Source organism: Fringilla coelebs, assembly GCF_963513975.1.
Source record: "Fringilla coelebs genome assembly, chromosome: 26".
In the NCBI taxonomy this organism is placed as follows: Eukaryota; Metazoa; Chordata; class Aves; order Passeriformes; family Fringillidae; genus Fringilla; species Fringilla coelebs.
Genome location: NC_140052.1, coordinates 3,445,309 through 3,459,607, shown reverse-complemented (window position 1 = coordinate 3,459,607; position 14,299 = coordinate 3,445,309). Strand labels below are relative to the sequence as shown.

Genomic DNA, 14,299 nt, shown 5'->3' with positions numbered 1-14,299 from the left:
CCCGGAGCCGCGGCCACGCCGCCGCCGCCGCTCCGAGCGCACGCGCGGCCCCGCCCACGCGCGGACGCGGCGCTGATTGGGCGGCGCCGAGGACACGCCCACAGCGCGGCGCGCCCGGGCGGAGGGCAGCGCGCGAGGAAAGGGCGGGGGCGGGAAAGGGGGCGTGGTCAGTAGTGAGGTGGGCGGGGTTATGCAAAACAGGGCGTGGGCATGACGGGAGGAAAGGAAGGTGCGATGGAGGAAAGAGGGGGAGGGATAATATGGGAAGGACAGGAGAGGGTTAAAATGGAATTCGGGGTAAAATGGGATAGGGTGGGAACAGGGGTAATATGGGATGGGCAGGAAAGGGTTAAGGTGGAATTCGGGAAGGTAAAATGGGATGGGGTGGGAAGGATGGAATGGGGCAGGAGGGGGGATGAGATGGAATTGGAGGGGTAAAATGGGACAGGAAGGTGGGGATGGGATGGGATGGGATGGGATGGGATGGGATGGGATGGGATGGGATGGGATGGGATGGGATGGGATGGGATGGGAAGCAGGAGTAATATAGGATGGAGAGGATGGGGTGTGATGGGGCAGGAGAGGGGGATAATATGGAATGGGGAGGGTAAGGTCAGATGGGGGTTTAAGGTGGGATGGGGTGGGAGATCAACGTGAGAGGGGCAAGTGCAGGCCCAGCCCTGCCCAGGTGGTCAGTGCCCCCCACCCCGGCTCCCTGCCCAGGGCCTGGTGGCATCCAGGGAGCTTTGGCTCCACGATGACAGCCCTGTCACCCCCAGGACAGGGTGGGAGTCACCCAGTGCCCCCCACCCGCTGCAGCCATGCCCAGGGACCCCACGGCCTTGCAGGGCCCAGCAGAGGTGACAGAACGAGACTGACACAGGGGGAAAAGAAGTTTTATTCCAGGTTTTTCCCCAAGACGTGTGTCCTGCTCCCACCAGCGTGTCCACAGAGCTGGGGACACCCCACAGCCCCCCACACACCCCAAGATCCCCATTTGGCACTGGGGGGAGCCACTGGTGTGGGGGACACAGGCAGACACCTGCGGTGCCGGAGGGAGCTGGGAGCTGGCTCTGGATCCCTCGGGATCCCTCGGGACTGGGATCACAGCACGGGATTGGGACCACCCGCCCCAGCCCCCTGCCCACGTCCCAAAGGCACATCTGGAGGGGCTGAGGGTCCATCCCGGGGTGGGGGGCCGGGACCCCCGGGGCTACCGGTGCCGGTGCTCCAGGAGAGCCTCGAAATCCGGGGAGCAGACGAGCTTGTGCCTGACGTGGCCCAGCACGATCATCTCACCCGTGCGGTTGTCCCCGATGCCAACAGACACCAGCTCCTGTTCCAGGGGCAGAACCAGCCCTGAGCCTCAGGAACCCCTGGGAGACCCCACTGCTCCCAGAGGGGACCAGCAGGACCCCTCCCCACTGCCAGCACGGCCCCCTGGGGGGTTATTTTGGGGTGAAAGCCCCCAAATCGGGTCCCTTCCATACCTGTAGGAAGGAGCAGGGAGTGCCCATGGTCACGTCCAGGGTGACCTTGCCCAGCACCAGCTGCACTTTTCCTGACTTTCGGATGAGCAGCTTCCCCACCTGGCCCTCGGGGAGGTCGGCCAGGGTGCAGGTGTTCTCTGCCTGCTTCGCCTCCTGCCACGGCACAGCGGGACCGGGATCAGCCCCTGGGACCGGGATCAGCCCCTGGGACCGGGATCAGCCCTTGGGACTGGGATCATCCCACTGGGACCGGGATCAGCCCCTGGGACCGGGATCAGCCCCTGGGACCGGGATCAGCCCTTGGGACTGGGATCATCCCACTGGGACCAGGATCAGCCCCTGGGACCGGGATCAGCCCCTGGGACCGGGATCAGCCCTTGGGACTGGGATCATCCCACTGGGACCAGGATCAGCCCCTGGGACCGGGATCATCCCACTGGGACCGGGATCAGCCCCTGGGACCGGGATCAGCCCACTGGGACCAGGATCAGCCCTTGGGCCTGGGATCAGCCCACTGAGACTGGGATCAGCCCCTGGGACCGGGATCAGCCCCTGGGACTGGGATCATCCCACTGGGACCGGGATCAGCCCCTAGGACTGGGATCAGGCCCCGGGACCGGGATCAGCCCACTGGGACTGGGATCAGCCCCTGGGACTGGGATCAGCCCCTGGGACCGGGATCAGCCCACTGGGACCGGGATCAGCCCTTGGGACTGGGATCAGCCCCTGGGACTGGGATCAGCCCTTGGGACTGGGATCAGCCCTTGGGACTAGGATCATCCCACTGGGACTGGGATCAGCCCTTGGGACTGGGATCAGCTCCCGGGACAGGGATCAGCCCCTGGGACTGGGATCACAGCATGGAATTGGGATCACTCCCCAGGATTGGGGGGACAGCACTGTGGGATGAGGGGACAGCACAGGATTGAAGGAGAAAGGACACCACGAGGTAGGGGGAGGACACCACAGGATGGGGGGGACATCATGGGATAGCAAGGAGATCACCATGGGCCTGGGGAAGATGACACCAGGGATGAGGGGGAGACATCATGGGAGGTAGGGGAAAGGCCACCACAGGATAGGGGGACAGTGACACCATGGAATGGAGGGACATCGCAGGATGGGGTGGGAAGGACACCATGGGATGGAGGAACATCCTCATGGTTTTGGGGGAGACACCAGAGAAGGGGAGGGGATGAGGGGACACCCCCACCATGCCCCTACCTGACTCTTCTCCTGCTTCACCAGCAGCACCTGCCCGTCCTCGCTGTGCAGCTCGGCTTTGCTGGGTTTGGAGTCGTGGCTGGGGGGCTGCCCGGGCAGGGTGTCAGGGAGCTGCAGGAACAGCAGCTCCTCCTCCTGGGCCAGGCTCAGCCTCTGCAGCAGCTCAGCCGCCGACACATCCCGTGGGAACCCGGGAGGGCCCTTGGGCTGGGCCGGCTTGGGATCCTCCTCACACGGCTCTTCCTTCACTGCAGAGGGGATGTGTGGGCATGGGGCAGAGGGGACACACCCAGCCTGTCCCTGCTGTGTCCCCAGCCCTGCCCTGCCCTGCCCAACCCAGCCCAGCCCAGCCCAGCCCAGCCCAGCCCAGCTCAGCCCACCTTTCACTGCTGGCGGGTCCAGCTCCATCTTCTCCTCCTTGGATGCAGGCAGCCATGGCTGTGTGTCCTCCTGCTCTGCCACCTCCTCCTTGAAAAGCCACCCCGAGTGGGCCAGGGGCAGCTGCACCGGCTTGTTCCGGATGTCGTTCTTCAGCCCCGGGTCATCCAGGAACTGTGGGGACAGCAGGGGACACTCAGCACTGCCCTGGTGACACAAGGGACACTCAGCACCCCCCAGTGGCACAGGGGACACTCAGCATTGCCCTGGTGACACAAGGGACACTCAGCACTGCCCTGGTGACACAAGGGACACTCAGCACCCCCCAGTGGCACAGGGGACACTCAGCACTGCCCTGGTGACACAAGGGACACTCAGCACCCCCCAGTGGCACAGGGGACACTCAGCACTGCCCTGGAGGCACAGGGGACACTCAGCACTGCCCCGGTGACACAAGGGACACTCAGCATTGCCCTGGTGACACAGGGGACACTCAGCACCCCCCAGTGGCACAGGGGACACTCAGCATTGCCCTGGTGACACAAGGGACACTCAGCACTGCCCTGGTGACACAAGGGACACTCAGCATCCCCCAGTGACACAGGGGACACTCAGCACTGCCCCGGTGGCACCGGGGACACTCAGCATTGCCCTGCTGACACAGGGGACACTCAGCACTCCCCAGTGGCACAAAGGACACTCAGCACTGCCCTGGTGACACAAGGGACACTCGGCACCACTGCAGGGACACAAGGCACACTCAGCCCCCCCCCGGTGGCACCAAAGCCACCCCTCCCATGCCCACTGACATCGTCCTTCTGCAGCATCCTCAGGATCTGCTTGGTCTCCTCGTCCGTCTCCCTCTTCTCCTTCTTGATGTTGATGATGTGGGAAGGGCCGAAGTCGGACACGTCCACGCTCCTGTCCCAGGAGCCTGCTGGGGACACAGGAGCAGCCCAGGGTCACCCCAGGGTGGGACCCCCCCCAAAAAGCACCCAGAGGGAAGCTCCCCTTACCTTTCTTCTTCATCATTTCAGCGGGGCCCTGCTCGAAGATGGAGTGGGACTGGATGACCTCGGGCCGGTTCCGGCCCCGGCCGTGCCCGTCCCGCTGCCGCTCCCGCTCCTTCTTCTCCTTCTTCACCGCCACATCCTCACGGGGCCTGGGGCAGAGCGGGCACATCACCCCCAGATCAGCCCCAGATCAACCCCAGATCAATCCCAGATCATCTCCAGATCAACCCCAGATCAACACCAGATCAGCCCCAGATCAATCCCAGATCAGCCCCAGATCAATCCCAGATCAGCTCCAGATCAGCCCCAGACCAGCCCCAGATCAGCTTCAGATCACCCCCAGATCAGCCCCAGATCAATCCCAGATCAATCCCAGATAGATCAATCCCAGATCAATCCCAGATCACTCCCACATCAACCCCAGATCAATCCCAGATCACCCCCAGATCAATCCCAGATAGATCAATCCCAGATCAATCCCAGATCACCCCCACATCAACCCCAGATCAGCCCCAGATCAGCCCCAGATCAACCCCAGATCAACCCCAGATCAGCCCCAGATCAGCCCCAGATCAGCCCCCCACATCATCCCCACACATCACCCCCAGATCAGCCCCAGATCAATCCCAGATCACCCCCAGATCAGCCCCAGATCAATCCCAGATCAGCCCCAGTTCAATCCCAGATCACTCCCCCACATCACCCCCAGATCACCCCCCCAGATCAACCCTGGATCAGCCCCAGATCAACCCCAGATCAGCCCCCCACATCACCCCCAGATCAGCCCCAGATCACCCCCAGATCAATCCCAGATCACCCCCACATCACCCCCAGATCAATCCCAGATCAACCCCAGATCACCCCCAGATCAATCCCACATCACCCCCAGATCAATCCCAGATCATCCCCAGATCAATCCCAGATCAATCCCACATCACCCCCACATCACCCCCACATCACCCCCAGCCCTGCCCCTGCCCTTGCCAGGACATGGGGCTCGGAGAAGAGACCTCTGCACATCACCTGGAGACATTGGTGTGGATATTCAGGATATTTATATGGATATCTGAGAATTTCCATGGATATTTGATACATTTATATAAATATTTGGGATATTTCTATGGTTATTTTAGACTTTTCCAGGGATATTTGGGATATTTACATGGATTTCTGAAATATTTCCATGGATATTTGATACATTTATATAAATATTTGGGATATTTATATGGTTATTTCAGACTTTTCCATGGATATTTGGGATATTTATATGGATTTCTGAGATATTTCCATGGATAACTGGGATATTTATATAGATATGTGAGAACTTCCATGGATATTTGAGATATTTATATGGATATTTGGGGTATTTCCATGGGTATTTAACTGGGATTTTTCCATGGATAACTGGGATATTTCCATGGATAACTGGGATATTTATGTGAATATTTGAGATATTTATATGGATATTTGGGCTATTTCCATGGGTATTTGGGATATTTCCATGGATATTTGGGGTATTTCCATGGAATAAATTTCCATTTACCTGGAATATTTATGTGAATATTTGAGATATTTATATGGATATTTGAGATATTTCCATGGGTATTTGGGATATTTCCATGGATATCTGAGATACTTACATGAATATTTGGGGTATTTATATGGATATCTGACAATCCCCATGGGTACTGGGGCTGTTTCCATGGATCAGTGGGATCCCCTCTCCCTACTCCCTTCTCCAGCCCCAGCTCCCGCAGTCCCTCCCCTCGCAGAGATGCTCCAGACCCAAAACCCTCCCTGTGCCCCCCATTTCACCCCCCTGCTGCCAGATCCACCACTCACTCCTCCTTGATCTTCCTGCTGATGATGTTGGGGGTGAAAGTTTTCTGTGGGGAAAAACAGAGAGGAAAAAATCATCCCCAGAGCCCCCCAGGCTCCCAGAGCCACCCCAGAGCCACCCTGGGGACACGGGGTGTGAGATGTGAAATGTGTCACCACGTTTCTCCTCCCAGAACAAAGCAAGGCACAATTCTTGCCAAGAATATTTCTGGGTTTCACATTCTCTGAACCTCAGAGAAAGGAAAAACAATTCTTACCTCATTTGCTGTGCCTGCCTTGCACAAAAGTAAAATGCAATATAAAAATGGTTTCCCCACAGTGAGGGTGTTTTATTTCCTTGGCCTACCAGGGCCAGGTGTGTGTGTGTGTGAGCTGGGACTGTCAGCTAAAAGTCAGGAGATTGTGGGCAGTGTGTGCAGAGTTAAACACTTAGCAAAGCCAGATGATATGATTGATATGATATGATATGATATGATATGATGTAATATAATGTAATGTAATATAATGTAATATAATGTAATATAATGTAATGTAATATAATGTAATATAATGTAATATAATGTAATATAATGTGATGTAATAATAGAATAGAATAGAATAGAATAGAATAGAATAGAATAGAATAGAATAGAATAGAATAGAATAGAATAGGAATATCATAGAATAGAATATAAATAATATTGTATACTATAATAGTATAGTATAGTAATAATGAATATAGTATAATATATACTATAATATACTATCCTATAATATAATTAATATAACGTAATGTAACAATATATAGCATAGTATAATATAATGTAATATAATATAATGTAATATAATATAATGTAATATAATGTAATATAATATAATATAATATGATATAATATGATATAATATGATATAATATAATATAATATAATATAATATAATATAATATAATATAATATAATATAATATAAATATAGTATACTTTAATATAATTAAATAGTATAGTATAGTATAGTAATAATAAATATAGTATGATATATATAATATAATATACTATCCTATAATATACAATAATAAAATCAATATAACATATATAGCATAATATAATATAATATAATATAATATAATATAATATAATATAATATAATATAATATAATATAATATAATATAATATAATATAATATAATCATAGAATAGACTATAAATAATAAATACAGTATTATATACTATACTATAATATAATAATCAATTAGCCTTCCAATATCAATGAACCCCTCCTGATCATCTCTCCCTGCCCCGACAGGACACGGGGTGTCCCCAGTTTGGGATAAGGGGGGGGTCTCACCTTTTTGACGCCCCCCAGGGTGAGGTCCCGGGAGCGGATGGAGGGCAGGCGGCCCGGGCTCAGGGGGGGCGCGGGGGGGCGCCGGCCCAGCACCCCCCGGGGGCCCCCCGGCCGCAGGCTGCCCGGGGAGCCCGAGCTGCCAGAGCCCCCCTCGGCCATCCTGCGGGGAGGGGGCACGCTCAGGGGGGCTGCACCCCAAACTGGGCTCAGAACTGAACACACCCCAGTAATGAACCCCCAAACTGGGCCCAGAACTGCACACACCCCAAAAACGGACACCCTGCACCCCCAAACTGGGCTCAGAACTGAACACACCGCAATAATGAACCCCAAACAGGGCCCAGAACTGCACACACCCCAAAAACAGACCCCAAACAGGGCCCAGAACTGCACACACCCCAAAAACAGACCCCAAACAGAGCCCAGAACTGCACACACCCCAATAATGAACCCCCAAACAGAGCCCAGAACTGCACTCACCCCAAAAACGGACACCCTGCACCCCCAAACTGGGCTCAGAACTGCACACACCCCAAAAACGGACACCCTGCACCCCCAAACAGGGGCCAGAACTGCACACACCGCAATAATGAACCCCAAACTGGGCCCAGAACTGCACACACCCCAAAAACGGACACCCTGCACCCCAAACTGGGCTCAGAACTGCACCCACCGCAATAATGAACCCCAAACTGGGCCCAGAACTGCACACACCCCAAAAACGGACCCCAAACTGGGCCCAGAACTGCACACACCCCAATAATGAACCCCAAACAGAGCCCAGAACTGCACTCACCCCCAAAATGAACCCCCTGCACCCCCAAACAGGGCTCAGAACTGCACACACCCCAGTAATGAACCCCAAACTGGGCCCAGAACTGCACTCACTCCAAAAACGGACACCCTGCACCCCAAACTGGGCTCAGAACTGCACCCACCGCAATAATGAACCCCCAAACTGGGCCCAGAACTGCACCCCCAAACAAGATCCCCGTGACCCAGGGGAGTTGTTTACCCCCTCCCTGCAACCCCCAGGACCCCCTCGTTCCTCCCTTCCCAGCCCCCCACACCCCCAAACAGGACCCCCTGTTCCCCCATTTCCCAGCCCCCCACACCCCCCAAACAGGACCCCCTGTTCCCCCATTTCCCAGCCCCCCTAAACCCCAAACAGGACCCCCTTGTGCCCCCCCACACCCCCCAAACAGGACCCCCTTGTGCCCCCCTTTCCCACCCCCCACACCCCCCAAACAAGACCCCCTTGTCCCCCCTTTCCCACCCCCCATACACCCCCCAAACAGGACCCCCTTGTGCCCCCTTTCCCACCCCCCACACCCCCCAAACAGGACCCCCTGTTCCCCCATTTCCCACCCCCCATACACCCCAAACAGAACCCCCTTGTGCCCCCCCACACCCCCCACAGGACCCCCTTGTGCCCCCTCCCCCGGGCTCTCAGCCCCCCTCCCCCCCCGTTCCCCCCTCCCAAGGTCTCTCAGCCCCCCCCTTTCTCCCCAGCCCCCCTTGTCCCCCCTCCCCAGGGGTTCAGCCCTCCATGGCCCCCTCCCACCCCCCGGGACCCCCTCGCCGCCCCCTCCTCACGGGCCTCACCCCCCCAGGGCCCCCCTGCGCCCCCTCCTTGTCCCCCTTCACCCCCTCTCACCCCTCTCCCCGGCATTCCCACCCCCTTATGCACCCCCAAACTGGGCCCCCTCTCCCCCCGCTCCCCAGGCTCCTCATCCCCCTCCTCGCACCCCTCAGGACCCCCGGGACCCCCCCAAATTTCCCCCCCGCCCCCGCCACGCCGCCCCTCACCCTGCCCGGGCAGCCACGGGCTCGCTGCCCCCACTGCGCATGCGTCACGCACGGCGCGCCCTTCCTGGGCCGACGCTGCTGCCGCCATCTTTGCTGAGGGCACGGCGGTCTTGGCAACGAGCCGCCATCTTTGTGGTTGGCATTGCCCGACCCTATGTGAGGGCGGTGGCGCCATCTTTGTGACGGGCAGTGCCCGGCTCTCCGGACCGGGCGCCGGGAGCAGCGCTGTTGGGGGACATTTTTGGGGGGTCACTCAGCCCTTCATTGAACACCCTCACGGGACTCCTGCAGCGCGACCACCCCTTCAGGGTCCTCTGCAGCCCCACAGCCAGCCGGCACCCCCATAGAGGGGGTTCATGCGTGGGCACCCCCTCGCAGAAATTTGGGGAGCAATGAGGTTTTTGGGGTGCTCTCCCACCCGCCCACCCGAAAAAAGCTTTGTCCCTCCAAGAAGGGTGTTTACTGCAAAACAAAAAGTCCGTCCGTCCGTCCGCCCCCCTTGGGCTCTGCACCCCATCCCGCGGGGGTCCTGTGTGGGTACCAGCATTCCCACGCACCTCCTCCATCCCAGTTTTGGGGCCGGGAGGGGGTGTCCCCATTGTCCCACAAGCGGCACAACCGGGACAGCCCCCCCTCCCCGGCCCCAAAAATGGGGGGAACAGGCAGAACCTGCCCACCACCCACCCCAATCTGCACCCACATCCCACTCTGCCTCCATCACCTGACGCCGCACGCATCCCTCCATGCCATTGGCAGAACCGGGAGGTTTTTCCTTCCTCCCCCTTCTCTCCCAGCTCCTTGGATATCTATTTTTCCCTTTTTTTTTTTTTTTTTTTTTTCTCCTCTCCCTCCTCTGGAGGGTGTTTGCTATTTCCGAGCTGGCTGGGAGGATCCCAGTCGCATCAGCCGCAGGCAGCGACGCGGCATCGCCGGGTACCACCTCGATCCCTCCGGCATCCTCCGTCCTTCCCGCTTGGATCAGCCCCGCCGGGGCTCTCTGTCCTGCCCTGCCGCTCCACCGGCATCCCCGCGCCTCCCGGCAGCCCCCCGGCACGGCCAGGTAAGGGCCTCACCGGCACGGCGACACCGGAGCGGCCCCCGAACCCCGGTGGCGTTGGGGCGACGTGCCCGTGGCACCGCCGGGGGATGCTCGGAGGGCAGGGGGACACGGCGGCCACGGCGTCCCGAGGGCTCTCAGGGGACACGAGGCGTTGGGGACGCGGTGACACGATCCAGCTGGCACAATCCCGGTGCAGAATTCCTGCGCCACCGCCGGGCACGGGAGCGGGGCAGCGAGGTGGCACCTTGTCCCCGGAGCGGTGACCTTCCGCCGTGCCCAAGGGCTTTGGCGGGGGGTGGCGGCGGCTTAGGGGCGCAGATGGGAGGGGACACGTGGCCGTGGGTGGCCGTGGGTGCCGAGTGACGGGGACACGCGCGGCTGAGCCCGGCGTGGGTGGCCGTGGGCACACGGGGGGGCGGTGGCACGTTGGCAGCCCCGCGGTGCCACGGCTGCCCCCGCACAAAGCCGGCCCGAAGGCTGGGGGGCACCCTCGCCTCCAGCCCCCCCTGGATGTGACTCCGTGTCCCCCCTCCGCCCACCCCCAGAGCGCCTTCCTGGGGGCGCAGGGAAACTGAGGCACGGGCCGGGGCAAAGGCGGATCCAGCTTTTCCAGTGCCTGCGTCCAACCCTCCCCTCTCCCAGCAACTCCCTCGGCTCTCCCCTTGTTTTTCTTTCCCCACCCGGTGTTGAGCAAACCCCGAAACGCCCGCTGGCGTCGCGCCGGGGCCCCGCGGCACCCGGGGGAGCGGCCGGGGCCCCCGCACCCGACCGGGCTTGTTCCCGGCGTCCCGCTGCCTGCTCCTGCCTGCGCTGCCTATTCCTGGCTCCCGGCCGCTTTTCCACCCCGGTGCCATCTGCTCCGCCGCGGGCGGCCTTGGCAGCGCCGGCGTGGGCAGCGAGAGGGGGCTCGGCACCCCCCAAACCCCGCGCTGTGCCCGCAGGAGCTCAGCCCCTCCGGCCATGGAGCTGCTCTCCACCCCCAAAAACATCGAGATCAACAACATCACCTGCGATTCCTTCCGCATCTCCTGGGCTATGGAGAAGGGGGACCTGGAGAGGGTCACCCACTACTTCATCGACCTCAACAAGAAGGAGAACAAGAATTCCAACAAGTTCAAGCACCGGGTGAGCCGGGGGAGGACGCGGGACCCCCTGCCCGGGGAGAGGAGACGGGGTTGGCAGGGAGGAACCGGCTCTCGGCCCTCTCGAGCGCTGAATTTGGGTCATTCCCCTCACGGGACGCGCTGGCGGAGGGGACTGGGACGGGGATCGGGGGGTGACGGACCCCGCTGAGCCCCCGCGGGGGAGCTGAGCTGCTCCTGCTCCCCCTCCCCGTGCTGCGAGTCACTAATTCGGGCCGTTTTTAGCAGCGCCGTTGCCACGGTGATGCTATTTAATGTTTAACATTATTTTTTTTTTTCTCTCCTCCCCAATAATGAGGGGTGGGGGGGTGGGGGGTGGGATATTTTTTTCCCCCTCTATCTCCCGACTTCAGCATCCGCCGTTGCCACAGAAACGGCTCTGCACTGCGGAGCTGCTCCGTGGCCTCTTGACACCGCGAGATGCCACCGGGAGCGGGGGGACCCCGCGACCGCCCCCGCCTCGGGGACCCTGTGTCCCCATGGCAGCAGGGACATGTTTGGGGACAGGGGCGGGGGAGCGCTGTGGGGACAGAGCGGGGGGGGCGGCCCGAGACGTGTCACCGCGGTGTTTTGGGGGGGTCTCCGTGGATATTTCGGGGTGTGCGGTACCCGGCAGATGCTGGGGAGGGGGCGCGGGGGGTGGGAGGATGCTGTCCCGCCTGACCCTCGCCGCTCGGCACAGGATGTCCCCACCAAGCTGGTGGCCAAGGCGGTGCCGCTGCCCATGACGGTGCGGGGCCACTGGTTCCTGAGCCCCCGCACCGAGTACAGCGTGGCCGTGCAGACGGCGGTCAAGCAGAGCGACGGCGAGTACCTGGTGTCCGGCTGGAGCGAGACCGTGGAGTTCTGCACCGGGGGTGAGCGGGACCGGCAGGGACGGTGGGGGCGTTCCCGGGAGCTCGGAGGGAGGATGGGGGCGATGCCAGGAGCCGGGGGCTGGGGGGAGGACGGGGGCGATGCTGGGAGCCGGGAGGGAGGACGGGATTGATGCTCCTGGAATCGGGAGCTGGGCCGGGCATGGGGACGCTGCCGGGAGCCGGGAGGAGGATGGAGGCGATGCTGGGAGCCGGGAGGATGAGGAGGACGGAGGCAAAGCCCAGGGCTGGGAGCTAGGAGGGAGGATGGGGTTCATGCCTGGAGCTGGGAGATGGAAGGGGGAAGAGGACAATGCCTGGAGCTGAGAGAGAGGACGGGGATGATGCCTGGAGCTGGGAACAGGGAGGGAGAGCAGCGGCGATCCCAGGAGCTGGGAGCAAGAGCGGGTCCGTGCTGGGAGCAGGGAGGGAGAACCGGGGCGATCCCAGGAGCTGGGAGCGAGGGGGGTCAGTGCTGAGAGCCACGGGGGAGATCGGGGGTAATGTCGGGAGCCACGAGCCGGGAGAGAGAATGGGGGAATTGCTGGGAGCCCGGAGGAGGACGGGGGCGATGCCGGGAGCTGGCACAAGCCGGGCCGGTTGGAGCGGCAGCTGATGAGTGGGAGGCAGGAGGTGCGGGGAGCTGCGGGCAGGGATGGGCTGCTGGAGGGGGATGGAGACGCCCTGATGTCCCCGTGCCTGTCCCCAGACTACGCCAAGGAGCACCTAGCCCAGCTGCAGGAGAAAGCGGAGCTGATCGCCGGCCGCATGCTGCGCTTCTCCGTCTTCTACCGCAACCAGCACAAGGAGTATTTCCAGCACGTCAGGTACCCCCAGCCCCATTCCCCACGCTCCCCGCTCGCAGAGCACATTCCCTGACCCCGCCTGTGCCTGTGTGTCCCTCCTCCTCCTCCTCCTCGTGGCAGGATGCACTGCGGGAACGTGATGAAGCCGTCGCTGAAGGACAACAGCGGGAGCCACGGCTCGCCCACCAGCGGGATGCTGCACGGCATCTTCTTCAGCTGCAACACCGAGTTCAACACCGGGCAGCCCCCGCAGGACTCGCCCTACGGCCGGTACCGCTTCCAAATCCCGGCCCAGCGCCTCTTCAACCCCAACACCAACCTCTACTTCGCGGACTTCTACTGCATGTACACCGCCTACCACTACGTCGTGCTGGTCCTGGCGCCCAAGGGCTCCTCCGGGGATCTCTTCTGCCGGGAGCGCCTTCCCCAGCTGGACATTTCCTCCAACAAGTTCCTGACGTGCTGCGTGGAGGAGGGCGAGCTGGTGTACCGCCACGCCCAGGACAGCATCCTGGAGGTCATTTACACGGAGCCGGTGGACCTGAGCCTCGGCGTGCTGGGGGAGATCAGCGGCCACCAGCTCATGAGCCTCTCCACCGCCAACGCCAAAAAGGACCCCAGCTGCAAGACGTGCAACATCAGCGTGGGGCGTTAAAGGGCCCAGGCGGGCAGGGCCGGGCAGGGCGACGGGCGCTCGCCGCGGGGGCTTCTCCCACGGACGCTGGTGGGTGGAGGACACGGGTGGGCTCGGGGGATCCGGGCGGTGCCCCGAGGAAGGAGCCGGCGGGACGCTGGTTCGGCGAGGAGGCAGAGCCCGCGCCGCTGTGCGCCCCGAGGGAGGAAGCCTTCATCTCCTGGACTGGCCGACCAGCAGCGTCCTCGCTGGCGTGAGCCCCGCGCTCTGCCCTGCTCCGCGCAGCCGCTGCGGGACCCCCTTCCCCTCCGGCGTCCCCCGCATCCCCCCGCCCCAGGTTCGCGCAGCTCCCAGGGAGCCCCGGCCCTGCCAGCCGGGACTGGGGCTCCCCGGCCACTCCAGGGGGTTCAGGGAAATATTGGAAGCACCCCCCGGTTTTGAACTGCTCCCGGGGACGGGGGGTGCTCAGACAGGGGCCCCCGCCGGCGCGGGGCTGCGGTGGCGTGGGGGACCCTGGGCGTGCCCCCGTGTCCTGTCCCTCTCTGCTCTGCCGTCCTGCACCGCCCGAGTCCCCGGCCCCGCGGCCCCGGAGGCAGCCGGAGGAGCCGGGGAAGGGGAGAACGGATCTGAACCCCCCTCCCCGTGCCCCCCAACCCGCCGCCCCCCGCATGAGCCGTCGGCAGCATGGCGCTTGCGTGCGGCCCCCCCGGGGTGCCCGCCCCCCGTCT

General features: G+C 60.8%; 2 protein-coding genes across 3 annotated transcripts; one reads left to right on the top strand and one right to left on the bottom strand.

Moving 5' to 3' along the window:
• Positions 1-878: 878 nt before the first annotated feature.
• Positions 879-9,106, bottom strand: POLR3D (RNA polymerase III subunit D). 2 transcript variants are annotated; one of them, XM_084221807.1, is made up of 9 exons: positions 9,076-9,106; positions 7,267-7,426; positions 5,948-5,991; positions 4,109-4,254; positions 3,902-4,029; positions 3,095-3,266; positions 2,715-2,962; positions 1,491-1,643; positions 879-1,336 (listed from the first exon to the last, which is right to left on the bottom strand). In XM_084221807.1, exons 2-9 carry the CDS (start codon positions 7,423-7,425, stop codon positions 1,214-1,216), a joined length of 1,173 nt encoding a protein of 390 aa, XP_084077933.1. In that variant the 5' UTR covers position 7,426; positions 9,076-9,106; the 3' UTR covers positions 879-1,213. The 2 variants fall into 2 exon arrangements, with proteins under 2 accessions (XP_084077933.1, XP_084077934.1); XM_084221808.1 differs by having other exon boundaries at positions 3,902-4,026.
• Positions 9,107-9,814: 708 nt separating this feature from the next.
• Positions 9,815-14,231, top strand: PHYHIP (phytanoyl-CoA 2-hydroxylase interacting protein). Its single transcript, XM_084221766.1, has 5 exons — positions 9,815-10,135; positions 11,077-11,260; positions 11,960-12,134; positions 12,841-12,958; positions 13,058-14,231. The coding sequence occupies exons 1-5, from the start codon at positions 9,819-9,821 to the stop codon at positions 13,590-13,592; spliced, it is 1,329 nt and encodes a 442-aa protein (XP_084077892.1). The 5' UTR covers positions 9,815-9,818; the 3' UTR covers positions 13,593-14,231.
• The last annotated feature ends 68 nt before the right edge of the window (positions 14,232-14,299 follow it).

Bases quoted from the DNA above. Each gene is read 5' to 3' on its own strand.
- POLR3D (XM_084221807.1), bottom strand. From the start codon at position 7,425: ATGGCCGAGGGGGGCTCTGGCAGCTCGGGCTCCCCGGGCAGCCTGCGG. The intron at 2,963-3,094 runs GTGGGCTGAGCT...TCCCCTCTGCAG, and splicing joins GGACCCGCCAGCAGTGAAAG to TGAAGGAAGAGCCGTGTGAG. The intron at 1,337-1,490 runs GTATGGAAGGGA...CCCCTGGAACAG, and splicing joins CTCCCTGCTCCTTCCTACAG to GAGCTGGTGTCTGTTGGCAT.
- PHYHIP (XM_084221766.1), top strand. From the start codon at position 9,819: ATGCCATTGGCAGAACCGGGAGGTTTTTCCTTCCTCCCCCTTCTCTCC. The intron at 11,261-11,959 runs GTGAGCCGGGGG...CGCTCGGCACAG, and splicing joins CCAACAAGTTCAAGCACCGG to GATGTCCCCACCAAGCTGGT. The intron at 12,135-12,840 runs GTGAGCGGGACC...GCCTGTCCCCAG, and splicing joins CGTGGAGTTCTGCACCGGGG to ACTACGCCAAGGAGCACCTA.